The 18808-nt window shown below is 38.3% G+C and overlaps 1 protein-coding gene across 12 annotated transcripts in view; it reads left to right on the forward strand.

The window, feature by feature from the left end:
• tenm4 (teneurin transmembrane protein 4) overlaps window positions 1-18808 on the forward strand; it is a 216552-nt gene that overhangs the window by 35872 nt on the left and 161872 nt on the right. For all 12 annotated transcript variants that reach the window (XM_057350986.1, XM_057350982.1, XM_057350985.1 and 9 more), the window contains exon 2: window positions 15704-15989. In XM_057350986.1, coding sequence (XP_057206969.1) covers window positions 15767-15989 — 223 coding nt within the window. In that variant the 5' untranslated portion in view covers window positions 15704-15766. The remainder of the gene's footprint in view (window positions 1-15703; window positions 15990-18808) is intronic.

An 18808-nucleotide genomic window follows, 5' to 3' on the forward strand; every position in this document is an offset into this window, starting at 1 on the left:
TGCTTTCAAGGCAGATGCAGTTGAGAGAATTTGGGCCAGAGCTCTTGGCCTCCATTTTATCTTTGTGATGAAAGAGAGTATAGAAACAAACTGACATCGCTGAATGCCCCAAAACACGGCTTATTTTTATAGAGCCACCCGCTGTCTCCCAAAACTTTTGGAAAACAAGTTCCTCTGAGGTTTCCAGCGGCTGACTGGAAATCTTGAAGACATCCCATTGTGGTTATATCGCAATTAATTCCTGTAGATTTTTGGATCAGTTTTTACTTGAATGCCTCTGAATTGTAATCACTTGCGTGCAAACCTGATGTCGTCCTCCGATGGCATGCCAGCAGAGCACTAACAGTCTGCCCGCTGACCATCTGATGCGTTTCACACACAAACATGATAAGCACCGGCTGCACTTGGCAGTTCAAATCTGATTGGCTGTCTTTAGGTGAAAGCATGACTTTTTTCATCTCAAATAGAACTCGTGTTACAAGCTACTGGGTCAATGCAATGAGTTCTGTCAGTTAAGCTTACTATCATAGTGGCATCAAATCTTTGAAAGACGCATAATGGCTGTGAAATAATGACTGATATTTTGACCAATTATTTTTACAGAGATTACCACACAATTTTAAATGTTCTAATTTAACACCCGACATGTTACAAACATGTTACACCTTACATGTTTAAGCGACAAATAAAAAAAAGTTTGGTCTCTTCATATGTCTAAGTGGGCAGTTCTTGGTCATAATAAGCTGCCATGTTTATTAGGTATCACGGTGTGTGTGCAGAACCCAAATGCAGGCAGTAAGGGGTTAACAGAAAATACTTTATTATATAAAACAAAAACCCACTATGGGGTAAATAGAAAACAAACAAGGAACCAAGGTAGAATAATAACAATAAAATAAACACTTCCCGCAAGGGGGAAAAACAAGAACAAAAACTGGATTTCACAAGACTTACTAAATTCAGGGACTGGGCAGGAACGCGACAGGTAATGTAACGGGTAATCAATCAAAACGAACCAGCACAGGACAGCAAACACGAGGGCATTATATAGGAAGACTAACAAAGGATAATTAACAAGGGGCAGGTGTCGGGACTGAAACACTAATGGAAAGCTAAACGAGGAAACGAGAGGGGCGGGGCCAAAGACGAGACCAGAGATACCGCATGCCATGTCAGAACCAACAATAACATGTCTCTCTCCACACAAAACATGAGGCTCTGTCATGATCCTGCCACTAGACCAAGAAAGACATGACATGATGAGGCAGAATCATGACAATTAGGGATGCACCGAAATGAAATTTCTCATCCAAAGCCGAAACCAAATGAGACACTTGATTTTGCATCAAAATGTGCATTTTATTATTTTAAGAAAAAAAACTTTTTCTAAACTATCATTTTAAAACATTTAAGTAAATTAGCAAAATAAAAATACTTTTATTTGTTCATCATTGAGCTCCCCCCCTTTTTGAATAGCCTAATTTTGGCCTATGACTGACTTCTGATAAAAAAAGTAATGTACTGCTACGTACACGTACAACATAAAGTGAAATGAGTGCAAAACAGTGGATAAACCCACAACAAATTAATATTCGTCCTAGATATCAGCCTTAGCATACCTGAGGAAAAATGACAGGTTCTTATGAAAAGTAGATTGTCTGCTTCCATAATACTGTCAACTACACAAAAATGTCATGCTAAATTAAATATGACATCTGTCACTCAACATTATAAGCCAAAAATAATTTCAGAATAAACAGAAATGGTTGCCAAACTTTCGGTTCATGCCCAGTGTGTACACTATGATATAGGATATAGAAAAATATCTAGCTATGTGTCTCTTTTCTCGATTAGCACACAATGTAGTATTCCACTCAGTGTGTGTCTGTGTACGCTGGTGCATGTGTGTGAGAGCACGCAGTGGTTAAGAAGGTCTCCAAAAAGGGGCTTTCTGGCTGGTTTAAAATTGTCAGTTCAGTGGTTGAGGTAAGCCAGACAGAGATTTAATGTTTTTTCTATACCTTAAATCGGACTGAATTCTGCCTAGTGTCACAGAGGGAGGTTTGTTCACATTGTGTTCATTTAAGCGTAGTACTGTGTGTTTCAGGATGCTGGCTGAGGATTGTGGCCCTGTTGTTATAGTAACCATAGATGCTTTGTTTAAAATCAGTATTAGCATCCCATTTTTCTACCTACACCTGATTCATTTCTGAGTGAAACAGGACACTTGATGAGAAAACATCATTCAATCAACACACTAGAATTTAAGTGGTCTTTGTATGATAGGTGACTGGAAGGGAGGGGCTAATATTAAAGGGACAGTTTACCCAAAAATGAAAATTCCATCATCATTTACTCACCGTCGGGTTGTTCCAAACCTGTATAAATGTATTTGTTCTGCTAAACACAAAGGAAGATATCTGTAAGAATGTCAGTTACGAAACAGATCTCATCCCCTATTTACTTCCATAGCAGGGAATATAAATACTATGGGAGTCAATGGGGGTGAGATCTGTTTGGTTACTGACATTCTCCCAAATATCGTCCTTTGTGTTCAACAGAACAAAGACATTTTTACAGGTTTGGAACAATCTGAAGGTGAGTAAATGACACAGTTTTCATTTTTGGGTGAACTGTCCCTTTAAGAGGGCTTGGTGACATCAGCCAAAAAGGAAAGTTATTTTAGAGGCGTCGCAAGTTTAAACAAAACGTTATCAAACTTTAAAGAAAAGGGTATTTAAAAGATTTTGATAAAGCAAACTTGCATCAATAAAACATGCAAATAAAACCAGGAACAGTTTTATACTAATATTCAAGCATTGGCTTAAATGTAGCTAAGCACACGGCACTCAAATTCAAGTTAGCTTCAGATGTACTTACCGCTCCGTCTGGCAATCCGACCATCTTTCAGCAGATAGAAGCATGACAGATCTGGGTTTCAGCATCAGTGACTACAAAGAATTACTCTGCAAAGATAATTCACTGAAACAGTTCAGCGACCCTCTTTCCAGGGGATCAGTCCAATCTGCTTTCATTTGAAAGCAGACAGTGTGGATGTTTGAAAAGCTATTTACACCCATCGTAAGATTGCCACTTTTAATAATATTCTGAATAGAGTGAATTAATATTAGTATTTCTAATTTGCTAATTTAGGCCAGACTGACTCCCTTGAGATGTTTGCAGCATTGTGGCATTTGTGCGTTTGAAAATGGTCAGCACTGGGGGTAATTTACCAGAAATTGATTAAATGGCTGTCATAAGCTTTAATAAAGTGCTCATAACATGATTTATAGAAAGTTTTTAATACTCAAAACCACTGAAACATTTCTCAAAATATCATCTTGTGTTCCCCAGAAGAAAGTCATTTACAGGTTTTGGGCATTAGGGTGAACACCTTTTGAATTTTTGTGAATTTTTATTCATATGTGGGTGAACTGTGCTTTTAAATTAACCCCCTAACCCCACTGACCATAGAGTTTAGTGACGCTTGACCTAAACACCATTAATAACCTGCTGTCATTAAGCAATTCATATCACATTTACTTGTTTTTGCAAGGACGCTTGATGTAATGTTAACATTATTGATTATATTTGTTGCAATACTCGCCATATCTGCATTGTGTGAGAAATTAAGCTTGGAAATTTCTGTCACATGAATCAATGATAATTTGCTTGAAATAGTACAGAGGCATTTGCCCGTGCCCCTACAAATCATTAAAAAAAATGCTCTCATTGAGGTCATTGTTGTGAGCTAGGGACATACAGTTTGTACCTTCGGTTTCGTCAGAGTCGTTTGCATTATATGTGATGGCAGGACTGTCCGCATGTCTACTTGCTAATCTACTTCCTGTGGCACACACATCTCACTCAGCCCTCCAGCTGGCAGGGTGCACGAAAAAATGCACGATGCTGCAGTGCCCAAAAAAATAACAGAGCGGCACAACGCGGGAACAGGCAGTGCCACGCGTGGAGGCATTTGATGGCCCCATCACTGCCAAATCATTTTCACTTAAAGGAAAGAGAGAAGTATTTTTAAACCACTGCAGCGTGAAGCAAAAATTATTCAGTGCTAGTTCCCGTTTTACACCCTTTAGTGTAAAACACTTCTTTTCGTTGTCCAAAACATATGCGAGATCTCCTGGGGGGTTAGGGGAAGGAAGAGACATTGACTCTGTTTAAAACTGGCAGCTACAGTACCTGGTACCTCACAAGTGACTGATTTGGAGTGTGCTACATAGCAACTCGGTGTTCAACATAAATCAGGCGTTGCACATGATGTAACCCTAATGAAAGTAATAGATGGTTTCAGCAGCAACAACATAAACATAAACGAACATTATGTGGACCTTCCTAACTTCTGGTATACCTCTTCAAATAATCAATAACTGTTGAGTAGTTTTATTTTAATTTGACTTTATACAAATTTTACACAATAAATTATAAATATAAATTAATAATAATATAAAGTAAATAAAATAAATTGTTATACTACTAGCCTCCATAGTAACAATAATTTTTTGGTTTATTCATTTTATTATGGTCCCACCACAGTAAACATAGTTTAAAGACTCACTGAATCGCCTCGGAACGTGCAGCATCATTTGTTGTGTTGACGTAATTTCAACTGAAAAATGCAGATAGAGTGAGACATATCTAGTTGTAAAATAACCAATATCATTTCTTTTAAACACAGTCAGCCTGGCAAAACAGCTTTCATTGCGAAGGAGGCGGGGCTCTTTGGATCCTAAAAGACATTTGATTGGACAAGAACTGACAAGAGGCTGAAGTGTAGTGTGATGTCATGGAATTTCTAGATTTTTTTTTTGAGCGCACATGCAAGATGTCAGTTTTAATGCTTAGATCGCTAAATGCGAATTTAGTTTATTGATCCTCAAGGCTAATAAACTTTAAATTTCCCTAAAATGCAATTGATTTCAGTAGAGTTTGGAGGTAGCATGTTGCTGTGCTAATTGCCAGATACTCTAATAAGCTTGAAAATGTAAACAACAAACAAATATTGGGTAAAATATTGGGAATTGAACAAATTGTAACATTATTCTTGGTTTGTTTTCCATCTTAAAGTTTGAAGATTTTAAGATGTAACTATCTTGGCAGAACCCAAATATGAACACGAGTTATTTTAAAATACCATATGGTCTCACAATATATATATTTTAATGAAAATTCAACAAACAAGCATTATACTAAACAAGTGTATATATTGAATAACCATTTCATGCCTATTAAACAAGACAAATTCCCCAAGCTGTGTTTCTGTAGATCATTTGGTATAGCATTGAGATAGCATTGCATTGGTTTGATCCCCAGGGTGCACACATACTCTGAGAATGTACACTTATAATGCACCGTAAGTCGCTTTAAATAAAAGCATCTGCCAAATGCATGAAAAAGTAAAGCATGATGCTCTAAAGTGCTGCCTATGGAGAAGCAATATAGAGAGCGAGCAAGGGAGAGCTTCTGTGCCTGAGCGATGTTTCTGGGAATAGTGCAGCTGGGCGACGGCCGTGTCCTTTTCCTCTTAGCAGCAGCTGCGTTAAGTCAACACGTTTTGAGTTTAGGGATTCTGGATTTAGTGCTGAGGGATTATATGCAGTTGATTATTGCTTAAGCGAGTATTAGGATTGCTCTCAACTCTTACGGGGTTATAAATCAACTCAGGCCTGGCCATAGGGGTGTAATGAGCGGTAATTGTTTGCTAATGAGCCGAAGTGCCTCAGAACACCCACCTGTCCCTTTGAAACTGCCACAACACAACCATTTATTTCGTTCTTTCATTAGCCGTGCTTACTAAAACAAGCGTCACTGTTATTGCTGCTCGTACTTGGGGTTTGGGATTGTACGAAACCACTAATTTTGATGCTGCTTGTTAATCTGTTTAAATGATCAGATTAAGGATTTGGACTGGCGGGCGATGACATGGATGAGAAATAACAGATTTAGCCCTATCCATAGCTTTTTCTCTCCGTTTTGTGTGGGGATTTCCGCTCTCGTACTCATTTATGTATTTCAACCCTAATTCACTTCTTGGCTCATTTGCTTCTAAAGGATTAAGTGGGAGGCAGATGTAGTCAAAATTACATATTTTCTACTGTTATCGATGATACCAGTGATGCTCCGTGACATTCAAACATCTCTCATGTTGCGTCGCAGTGCACATGCTATATATAATCCAACGTATCTTCCCCAGTTTTCTCTTTCTGCTGACATCCCCTCCCATCGATGTTTTCATGACTTGACCACCTCATGAAAATGATTTAGGGTGTCTTTTCGTTGCAGTGTTGTTGATAGATAAAGAGGCGTGTTCGACAGTCGCGTAAGGGCGTTGCTATACGTCCCAGTCAAGGTCGGGGATGTACAGCAGCGTGGAAAGTGAATAAATTCTCTTGAACCCCCACCTCGGTTCAGAAGTGTGGTTATTTACTGCCATGGATGTACCCACAGGCCTTAAAGCTTGCAGCGGAGCAACCAGTGAATAAGGCCTGGGCTACTTTTGTCTACTTTGAAGCTTTTACTCCCTCTCTTCTAAATGCTAGCTGGGTTCCCATTTTGATCCCAGAAGGGGACCGTCTCAATGCACGCACAAGGCCGCAGATTCATCCACGCGCATCAATAACAACCCCCGCACCAATACGCTTCCCACTCTCCCCCATTGAAAGCAAACCTTTCTGTTGACCCAGGAGGCTTTTCAGCACAGGACAGGCATATGAATGAAGCTCCGCGAAAGGAACGAGGGGTGCTCGCCGGCAGCTTTCAGCACACTTTAAAAACCCGCAGGGACGCAATTGTGGTCTTGCTCTTTGGCTCCAGCGCCGCTATTGTTTGGCTGTAAGCGAAGCTGAGTAGGAGGAACTCAAAAAGCGGAGCTCGGGTTGTAAACAAGCTTGTTAACTGCCGCTGGAATGAAGAACATCTGTGGATCATCAGTGCTAGGTAGTGTAGGCTTATTTAAAGCTTGATTTATTTCCTTGATTCGCACTTTGAGAGCTGTCATTATGGCAATTCATCAGTTTCACAGGTAAGCTTTGATCAAAGCATTCTTGCTGTTGTTTTTTCAACTCAAAAATGTTATATAAGATCCTTAAAATGAAGGTTTAACAAGCATGCTTAAGGCATGCTTCAGAAACACTTAAAAGCACAACTGTAACAATCTCATTTTAAACTTCATGCTGAATTTTCTAGCTCTTTGGTCTTTTTAGCTGTTTAGGATGTTAGTTGTTATTGAGTGTGAGAAGTGTAAAATGAGTTACTAGGTTGGTTACTTGCACATTAGGTGGTTTTGGTGCTTAAGCACTCGAAAAAACATAACCAGCACAAACCAACCAAGAACAGTCTGGAAATGTATGTGGTATAAAGTGGTCTTTGCAACAGGGTTCCAGTTGTTGGCGATACCATGTTGTTATTGACAGCCACCTTCCCTAACAACATTGGCTGAATTCATATAAGCCTAATAAAGGAATTGTTCACCCAAAAATAAAAAATCTTTCATCATTTATTCACCCTCATGTCATTTCAGACCTGCAAGACTTTCTTTCGTCTGCCGATCACGAAAAGAGGATCTTTTGAAGAATGTTGGTAACCGAACAACATTGACCCCCCCTTGACTTCCATTGTATGAACACAGAACCACTCAGACATTCGCTATGTGCTATGCAATGTTATGTTTGCATCATGTCATCACCATGGCAAACACAATTGCAATAATCATGCCTTGTTACCATGTTAGTAACATGGAGCGAGACTCGGTGGTATGACTTCTGCTGTGGTTTTGTAATAATGTGTAATATCAGTAATGCGGATATACTGTAGACCAGTGGTGCTCAAACTTGGCCCCCAAATAAAAACCTATAATCTTAAACTTAGAATTTTAATTAAACCAAGAACCAATTCTGTTATACAATGCTGGAACATCAATACTTTTGGTTGGTGGTCTTTTTCTGATGTTTGGTTGCATTACATTTATGATAAATTTCTATATTTCATATAATGCCACACAATCTGTGACCCCCCTGGATCCATCTTGGGGCCTCCAGTTTGAGAACCACTGCTGTAGACACCTTTGTTGATTATGATGAGAATGATTTACTTTGGACGCTAGCAGTGTAATACAGTTTAAATGTAGGCTGTCATTTGCACATTAATTCACTATTCAAATGTATGCTTTTACAGGTGTGAGCAACTTTTTTGTTTGATAATAAATCTGTTTTATTTAATCAGGTTTATAATAATATCAAAAAATATTTTGGGTTGAATCTCCAGAAACTATCTAATGTGTTACATTTAAATTTTGAATGCTATATTGTTATTTTTACTGTGATATAAAAATACATACGGTACACTGATTGTAACTGCAAGATGCAAAATGATCCTTTGTGCCAGTTGTGAGTCTGCCAATTGGCAGATGAGTTTTGTAAATCATCGTTTTTTGTGTTTTTTTGTTGTAGTTCAGCAAACCATGTTGATTGCAGTAATCCTCTGAAAGGTTTTGATGTAACGCATTGTGTCACCTAATCACCAAAGACAATTGTGCCGAATGAGTATTAGCAATGTACCCGACTCAAAACCTCAAACAATTCAACAGATAGATGACCAAGTTTGCATTCAGAGTTCAATGGCCCCACTTTCACACTGTCAAACACACTAATTGTTGCAAGAATAGACTGAAAGCATTTGCATATAGATGGCACCTTTTCATCCCAGTCTTAGTATAAGAGCTCCATAAGCCACCAGTCAGGGACACGGAGAGCTATTAACACCACAGCAGGCCTCAGACCCCGTTGCTTAATGCAGTACATTTACACACCCCTCTACTTCCCTTACTGTGTTTTGTTAAAAGAACACATCACCCATTAAGGAAAATTCTATCATCCCATACGAAAGAAAAGTCACAGACATCCATGAGATTTAAATGGAAAGCAAATGGAAACGTTAGCATAACTCTCCTGTGTTTCAGATATTTCTCCTAAGAAGAAGGCTCAGAAATGTCATATATGTCTCCCTGAAAGTTTCAACATTGAGCTCAAGTTTGCCAAGTCTGCAAACAAAAGTCAATAATAACATTTCTCATCAAATTGACCCAAATCCAAATAATGTATCCATACAATCTACATTCATTTTACAGCACTACAGTCTTAATGTCTTTGTCTCATGTGTTTCCATTTTTATTTCTTCTAAGCAATTGTAAGAGACAAGTCGATACTTAAATGAAACACATACTGAGCTATTTTTAAATGATTTTTGTGAAGAATATAATGGATGCTTTTTATATATTCAGGATAAAAGTGAACAAGGAGTGGTTCTGTCAAGCTCCTGAAATACAAAAAGCACCCCGAAAGTATGATAAAAGCAGTCCGAATGATTTGGCACTTTTTTCCAAGCCTTTTGATGTCACATAGCTGCTTTGTGAGGAGCACACCGAAATGTAAGACTAATGTTATTCACTAATAGTCATCTACTTCAATGAGTTGGTAATCGGTGTGACCAAATTATTGACTGTGAGTTGAAACATCTGAATTGTGAGTAAGTCATTTAGAACCTTAAAGTGATAGTTCACCCAAAAAGGTCAATTCTGTCATCTCTTGTCGTTTCAAAACTATGACTTTCTTTCTTCCGCAAAACACAAAAGAAGATATTTTGAAGAATGTTGGAAACCAAACAACAACAGCCCCCATTCGCTTGCATTAGTTTTGTGTCTATACAATAGAAGTGAATGGGTGCTGCCACTGTTCGGTAACCAACTTTCTTCTAAATATCATCTTTTGTGTTCTGCTGAAGAGAGAAAGTCATGCAGGTTTGAAAACTTGAACTGCCAGGAGAGGGTTTGGACAAAAGTTCATGTGAATAATGACTTAAATTTGTGTTTATCACACAAAGAAAGAAGTATGAGACATGAGTCATATGGATCAGCAGTATATGTTTATGGTGCTTTTTGTCATTTTTTGCCTTCACTTTAATTATATGGAATAAGTGGCCAGGCTATTCTTTCTCATACAAGATATGTAGTTTACTTTTTTAACCACTTGAAGATTGATGGCATTTAAAGAGTTTACAGAAAATTACACAGCGATTTCACCAAGACGCCCCCCACAGCAGATGTTCAAGCACACTGCGTTTTCTGCGTACCATCATAGTATACAATCACTTCAAAATCCATATCTTGAGGCATCAAAACATTGCGTTATTCCCTTATAAGAAAAACATATACCGTAATGTTCTTTTACATTAGCCTTATGTGCATTTTCTGGCTCCAAACCAGAAAAGAGGCCTGAACAAGTGTTTATCGAATACAGACGAGACGATCGATAACATCGAATGTGTAAGGAAACTGAAACCTGAGCTGAGGACTGTTTCGCAGATATGCCGTTTGATAGCTTCCCCAAAGTAGTTTGCCGCAGCTGTGTTTAAAATGAATGAAAATCAAAGGAAACAAGGCAAAACCTGAACAACAAGGAAGCCTTTATTGCATTTTCGATAAACAATTCAATAACATTTCACTAAAACACTGAATACTCCAGAATAACATTATTCTTGCGTTGTGTGGCTTTTGTTGTCGCTGTGGTCGGATCGACGTGTAAATCTGACCGTATTAACAATAGAACGGAATGTCGTTTGAAACCAAGAATTAAGTAAACTGGGCCACAGGCTGATTTTGGATACTTGGAAATTATAGGTTTATTAAATTGCATTACTGCCTATGGTTTTCTGTAAACTAAACCAGAGAACACGTAAGGCAATTCAATGTTTAATGGTGTTGAATCAAATAATAATGGTGTCAACTGACAAACATCATTATGTTAACAAAAGATGAGTTCATAACTCATTGTTAATGCACAACACATAACAAACAGCGATGACACACACAACAACAACATAAAGCAAACAGCTTTAACTGTAAGTGCATCATTTATTTATGATGCAGGGCATGCTGGGAGCTTGAAACCCCAAGTCACCAAATCAGCAATATTGTTCAATGTGAAATTGTTCACTTAGCTCTGTTAGGTGTGTTGGAACATTTAGGGTAATATAATTGGCTTAACATGTTTTTTTATGTAGATTGAAATCAATTCACATTTGTTGGTAATGTAGCAAACAGCTCAACACCCTCAAACAGACCCATATGCTGTATAAATTACATTTGCAACAACTTTGTTTAAAAAGTGTGGCGTGCTAATAAAATGAACTCTGAATTTGTTAATAAGTTACAGCTCTATGGTTTGTTTCATACACGTTGTGTTTCCTACATTCCCATCTCCAGTTGAGCAAATCTATGGGTAAATAAGACTTGCTTATTTGTGCTATGATCTCTTCTGTCAAATCTTTTTTTTTTTGGCCGCCACAGTGCTCTAGGGATTGGATAGATACTGTTGCCTGTCTTCCTATTTTCCTCCTAAATTATTCATACAGCTTAACGCACTATCATAGAAAAACACACACGGAGCAAAAACTGTCATGCCGTTAAAGTTCTCGACTGGCGAAACGTCAATCAAACGCATCTTCCCTTTCAGAGTAATATATTTGCTCTAGACATCAGCTGTCAAAAGCATAAGTGACGGCTGTCGCCTCGCTTAACGGATGAAAAGCGTTCCCATGGCCCCAAAGGTGTGCACCCTTGCGCACGCGAGACCTCTGATATTCACGAGCGAGGCGTATGTGCAGAATCCACAGACTACGATGCTTGTGCAATGAAACCCGCCTTTAGTAAATTAAGACAATGCGCTTGAACAAAAACACTCTCGAGAGCTCCCATAAAGCCTCTTTTGTCTCCGGCCGAATTAGCATAAGCTATAAGTCGCTTTCTAAATGCAAAAAAATTAGTAACCTAAAAGCAAATGGTTTGGAGATTCCAGGCCAACAGCTGAAGTGCTCTTGTGGGTGTTTAGGAGAAAAGCAGTTTTTGTCCACAGCGGAGGTCCCGGAGCAGAGGTCCCCAAGTCATTAATCATGGCCATCTTTTGAGCTGCCAGTCCTTACAAAAGGTGACCCCAGCTCCTCAATGGGCTTGGCAATAAAGAGGCTGTTTAAGGGGGGTTAGATATAGTTTACTGTGAATTGTTGCAGCAGCGCCACACATTTATATTACGGTTGCATTTAAGAACTTATAAGATAAATCTGTTGTGATTCGCCGAGTGTGATTCGGCCATATTGTCCCACTTGTAGCACATTTGATTTTTTGCTTTAAGAGGATTTAGACCCAAATTACATCATGATTAAGCTTTCCGGTTTTTGATGCGTGTGTTGATTTGTGAATCATCACTCTTGTTTTTGGTTGTTGCTTTTTAAAGCATTTTTAAAGCTTAGACATTACTAATTTGGCGAATACCATGAAAGAGTCATTCACACAATGATTATATTAAAGGCAGTTTGGTACCACTTTACAATAAGGTTTCATTTGTTAAAATTAGTTGACTATATTAGTTAACATGAGCTCACCAATTCCAGATCTTTAGGAGACATCTTACAGACGTACCTGTGCTATCTGGGCACATTCATAGATTTCAGCTTTTAATAATAGTTTGAAATCAAACGTGGCATCTGAAGGCACAACATGTACGCCATTGCATTCAAATATCCCCCAAAAAACCACTAGAACAGTGTTATACATTTATTTCATTTGTACACATACATTAGCCCAAATGTTTTAACAGCGTTTGAATCTAGAGATATTTGCTGATTGGTAAAATATCAACGTATTGTGAGCCACTGTTGCTAGCACACCACTCTGTTTTTGTTTCTATCATGCCTCTTGTTGGCGTATATGTTATAACATAAAAGTTATAAAACTTTAGTTACGGCATCAATGAACATGATTTATGAGTCCAGTTGAATTGAGTTTTATTGGCAGTGGAGGTGAAGACTAAAACTTCTATCATTCCACGTTCCTTTATAGCATCATGAAGCTACACCTTGTTTTTCAACCTCTAGCAGCAACATTTTGAATTGAGCCTTTAACTTGTATTAGTTATTTCACAATTAACTAACATTTGTACTTATTAACATGAACAAAGATAAATGTGTAAAATACACATCTGTCATGGTTAGCATGTTAGCTAATGTTAATTAACAAATCTTTACATTAGCATGACTGTAAATGTGCTTTAAAATCCTCAAAATAGCTTTATCTTCCTCCTCAAAAGAGATTTTTGACAGTTTCCTTGACATTAACCTGATGTGTGGAACCTATTTTTATTGTGTATTCTGTTTTTAACACATCACCGCTCGCTCCATCAACAGATGCCGCGGATGCGAAAAGGGCTCTGGGGTCTGAAAACTGCCCAGCATACAGTTTAATCTATTACAGACCGTGTACCCTGTGCCGCATGACACATTTGATGTGTATCTGGGCTCTTGCAGGAAATGAAATGAATCAAGGAGGGAAATCTCACTATCTTAAGCATGCCTCCGAGAAAACAACGACCCAACCTCTAATCAACTTCATAAATCCACATCGACACGTTTTTAAGACCTCCGCCGCCGCTTCAGGGCCGTGTCATATCCTGTCCGCGGAGGATCGGGGGACGTACAAATTGATGTCAGCTTGTGTGATCTCGCAGTGCCACCCGTGTCTACAGATATATTTTTTTCTCGTCTTCACGTAGCCATTTTGTTTTTACACCATGTGTGATTTAGTAAGAGATGCAGGTAGTGTTTCAAACAAGCGTTTACTGTGCTGATTTTTTTACAATGCTTTTGGATCTGTGATGATGGTTTGGGCCCAGGCCAACGTATTAGGAAGTCTGACAATGATATATAGTGTAGCACAGATTCATTCTTTTCTTCCAGAAGGAAAGGTTTTGCAAAATGCCCATGTAATTCAGATTAAATCAGAATTTACTGCAGATTTTCAAGCTCCACAAAGGAAATAAAAGCGAAGTATAAAGGTGCACAAAACATCAATTGTTCTGGATGCATACAATGACTTATTGTGAGAAACAAAAGACCTTTTTTTAAATGTCTCAGTGGTTTTGTGTCTGTACAGTGGAAACGAGGTCCAATGTTGTTTGGTCACCAACATTCTTCAACATATCATCTATTGTGTTCTGCAGAAGAAAGAAAGTCATACAGGTTTGAAATGACATGAGGTTGAGTAAATGATGAAAGATTTTTCATTTTTTGGTGAACTGTGCCTTTAATTTTCAGTGTTTTTCTCACGCAAATAAATATTTCAAATGTAACATTTTATGATTATATTTATAGTAGGGCTGTCAAACGATTAATCGTGATTAATCGCATCGGAATAAAAGTTTGTGTTTACGTAATTTATGTCTGTATATGTTGCATTTATGAACACATACACATAAATGCATTTAAGAAAAATATAACAATTAATAAACGTTTATTTAGAATTTCAATTATTGGTAAATATAAATGAATGCATTTAAATATTTCCTAAATATATAGACAAGTATGTGTATGTTTTGTGTTTATAAATACAAAATGAATATGCACTGTAGTACACAGATATATATTATGTAAGCACAAACTTTTATTCTGGATGCGATTAATCGTGATTAATCATTTGACAGCCCTAATTTATAATGCTTCTTATGATGGAATCACTCTCTGATTTTTTTGGTAATAAAGTTTTGTGTGTGTGTGTGTGTGTGTGTGTGTGTGTGTGTTTGGCATAAAAAATGAAACATGGGATTGGAACAGCATGTACAATAATACATTTTTTTATTTATTATTCCCTTTATATTGTCCCCTAAGTTCTTACGTTGAATAATAGCTCTTTTATAAATGAGTCATGACCAGTGCTGGTTGGATACTCTTGATGAGGGTCATAAAGGTGCACTGTTGCATCTGGCGGTGATTCACGTATAAACAGCAGAATCCACAGAACGACACCTGCCACTTAAAAATATGCTGCAAATGCAGCATTTCTCTTAGAGGCTTGCTGAAACAGAAGTGCGGGGGATTTGAGTCGTAAACTTTACGGGCCCTGATTTGTTGTGCTGTATTTTATCAAAATGGATTCTGCTCCAAAAAGCTGCAGTGCTGCATAATGTTGCCCTGACTGAGAGGGCTATTTCAAAAGATTGTCCAGAAATCTTTTTTTTTAACGAGTGTCCTTCAGTTTTCTTGTCGGGAATGTTTCAGCTGAAATGTGCTTGCCGCTGCATGTTGTATTTATTTATTTCTTCACAAGCGTGTCTTTGAACTGTGAGCAGAAAGCAAACTGTGGTCTGAGGAATCTGATGCTGGGCAAATTCTACCCAAATCAAGCGTGGGTGTACATTGCCCTAATGCTTAAAATGAAATACTTAAAATACTTTGTTGAGAGACTGAATTTGTGGCGGTCAGAGCAGATATTCTACATCTTTATGGCCAAATGTTATAATGTTTTATGACACATTTGTAAATGCTAAACACCGGGCAGTAAAACAAAAAGAAAAAAATACAATGTTTTTGCGATTTTATATATATTTTTTCGGTAGTGGAATATCAACTCGTAAATTCTTCGTTTACTTACCCTCATGTCATTCCAAACGTGTAAGACCTCCTTCTTCTGCAAAACTCAAAAGAAGATATTTTGAAGAATGTTGGTAACCAGACAACATTGACCCCCATTGACCACCATCTTCTTTTGTGTTCTGCAGAAGAAAGAGCCATATACAGTTTTGGGGTGAACTACCCTTTCAACTCAAAAAGCAACTCATAACCTTGCGTTTCTGGTCTCATCTTACAGAATCGTTGGGACTGAACCGTCTGTTTCCCTTCATTTGATGCTGAGACGAGAGACAAGGTTGCCATGGAAGTAAAAGAACGCAGACCTTACCGCTCCCTGACCTCCAGACGGGACACGGAGCGCCGGTACACCAGCTCTTCTGCCGACAGCGAGGATGGCAAGCTCAACCCAAAGTCTTACAGCTCCAGTGAGACCCTCAAAGCTTTCGACCAGGACTCCAGATTAGCCTATGGCAGCCGGGTCAAAGACGTTGTGCACCACGAGGCCGACGAGTTCAGCAGGCAGGGTAAGGGCAACAAGATTTCTCATCAGGATGGCATGGAGTAAACTACTGGTTCATTTAAAGGCACAAATCAGATTTTGCTTCGATTTGGTTAGGCACAAATCACATTGTGCTTTGATTGGTTCAATGCACTTTTACTGTGGAACTACAGCTAAGTGTGCTTGAAAATAGCATCTGTTTTCACGTTATGCCTTGTACCATTGGTTTTACACTGAAAACTTGAATTAAAATATATTTTAGATGATTTATATGTTTGCCAGATGCTTTAATCCTTGCAGTTACAGTACATAGCAGTCTGTAGCATTTGCCTCTCTGCCATCTCTGTTTGAAACCTAAAACTGCAGGTTACTTTACCTACTTATCATTACGACTTGCACTAACCAGCATAAACTAGCTTGGACCAGCATCAAAATGTAGGTGCTGGTCTTTGCAAGGTGTGTCACGCATTGTGGAGCGCTGCAAAAGCGCCACAGCAATTATTTCATGAAAATGTGCTCTTACACTGTGCAAACATACACGGGAGACTTAAGATAAGTTTAACAGCCCAGGACAAAAAGGCTGAATAAGCTTTATTTTGCGGCATCTTAAAGAAAAAACCTACCACGTTATGCATCATGAACTCTTTATTTAAAGGGAATAAATGTGTTTACACTAGAACCACAAATACGGCATAGCTCCAAAACCAAATGTGTGCTGTCTCGCTGCTGACTGCTTATGTAAAGTAGGGCGTAAAAGGACATCTTAATTGTCATAAAACCTTACAACTGAGTGATTTGAAACGCTTGGCAGAGATGGCAAATCCATCTCTTAATGAAGTATAGCTACAAAATAGATAAAAATAAACTTGCTTTGATACTTTTCGGTAAAATTATACAAAGCAATCTCATGTCCATTCGTAACTATTTTACAAGGTGGCTTATTCATATGTATTTGTACGATATCATTTGTGTATTTTTGTAAGATCTGCTTTCGTGCCAGTGACAGGTGAGTTTAGGGGTGGGGCTTCACATCAACTTTCAATATTAACATTTATCTCACTTTGTCCACTATCTTGGATTCATGCCAGAACCTTCTCTGTCATTTACATAAGAGCATAACACAAGTGCATTCTGGCATTGCCTTCTCTGCGAAGGATGCGTGGAACGTTGCGTTTGATTTTGCCTAAAGCTAGGTAACTTAGGAGGCAACATAATTCAATTTTCTACTTTTTGGAACACAGTGGTCGTGTTGGGAGCATGCCTGTTATGTGTTTGTAGACAGCAGGCATTTGATTTACATTGAACGAAATCCAAAACGCCACCTCTGATACTAGCTTTTAATGTCTTATTTCAATTGCCGATCCTTAGCTTTTACAAATAATTTGGCAACCACCTTAACTCGCCAAAGAATTGCACCCCTACGCTGAAAATTTGAGATCAAGCAATGTTTGGAATCAAATCACGAGATGCTTAAAGATTACAACCTCACATTCATACGGTGCATTCAAGTATGTGTGTTCCCCGGGATTTGAACTAACAGCTCTGGCACACCTAGCATCATTTTCTACCAATTGAGTTACATAAACGGTACTCACGGTGGTACTCGTGTTAATGACAGAAATGCGCCGCTGTTCGCAGCCAAGCGATACAATGTAAAAAAAGACACTGAGTTCGGGTTCAGAGGAAGCCATCAAACCAAACGTGGCAAAGTCTTGTCAAAGGGAAGTGTAGCATTTGAGGCTTAATTATGAATGTGAACGGAATTTGAATGCTTGGTTATATTCCTCATTTGTCCATTTTAGGATATTCTAAAAAGGTTTTTGAGCATGGTGAATGTGAGTGCTTATTATTTGATCAATTTGCAGGCTGTGGGAAGAAAAAAGGAATGGATGTAAAAGGAGAACGGCAAGGTTTTGGGGCATGGTGTTTCCCTTAAATGTATTAAAACTTTTGAAAGAAAGAATTCAGTTCAATTGGAACAATCTCTGACACATGACTTGCATGTTTCTTTTGAAAAAAGCGTTATACCCTTGATCATTGTACTGTTTCACCTCATACAGAAATTGATATCTAATGCATTTTCGTTTTGACATGAGATGAACTATGGCTGGCTTTGCCGGAGCTCATCTCGCACACAGAAGACGCACACGGCATCTTTCAGACACGCTTCAGAGAGTGATTGCATTCATGCAATTAAGAGAGACTGCGGTGACGATATGATCCCTTGTTAATATCTTCCACCCGCAATGAAAAAGCAATAGCTAAAAGTGGAAAGATAAAAGGAACGGCGAATGCGATATTGTAGCTTTGCCATTAGCGTGCCGGTACTCTAATGACATGGGGTTACCGTGAATGCTGATTGGCTGATGTCTTTTATGACCTTCTAATGTGTCCAGTTGATGGTGACTTATATCCGCTTCCCTTCCATGAATACTAAATGCATTGTAGCTTTCAGACACACTAACTATTATTCCATTAACTCTCGGGGATGAATCTGTTATTTCCTTTTTCTTGTGTGTCTGGCCTTCACATGCTTCGCACTCAGGTGTGGTTCAGTGTTCAGTTAAATCTCTTGTTATTTAGGCCAGAGATGAATAAGCGCATGCACCAGTGGCATATGTTGCGTGTTTTGTGTCAATTTAGATTTATATATACGAGCACAAACCCTTTTTGATTATTTAGTAGAATATTATAAGGTCTGTTTTAAAACCTAGCAGCAAGCTGCCTACCGAGATGACATTTTCTTGCTATTTTTTAACTATTTACTAAATATTTTCTTAAAATTTTCCAAAGATGAGCTTCAGTTTAAGCCCCAAGTACCAATATGCAACATGCATACAACGT

The sequence above is a fragment of the Triplophysa rosa genome, linkage group LG14 (assembly GCF_024868665.1).
Source record: "Triplophysa rosa linkage group LG14, Trosa_1v2, whole genome shotgun sequence".
NCBI classification, from domain to species: Eukaryota; Metazoa; Chordata; class Actinopteri; order Cypriniformes; family Nemacheilidae; genus Triplophysa; species Triplophysa rosa.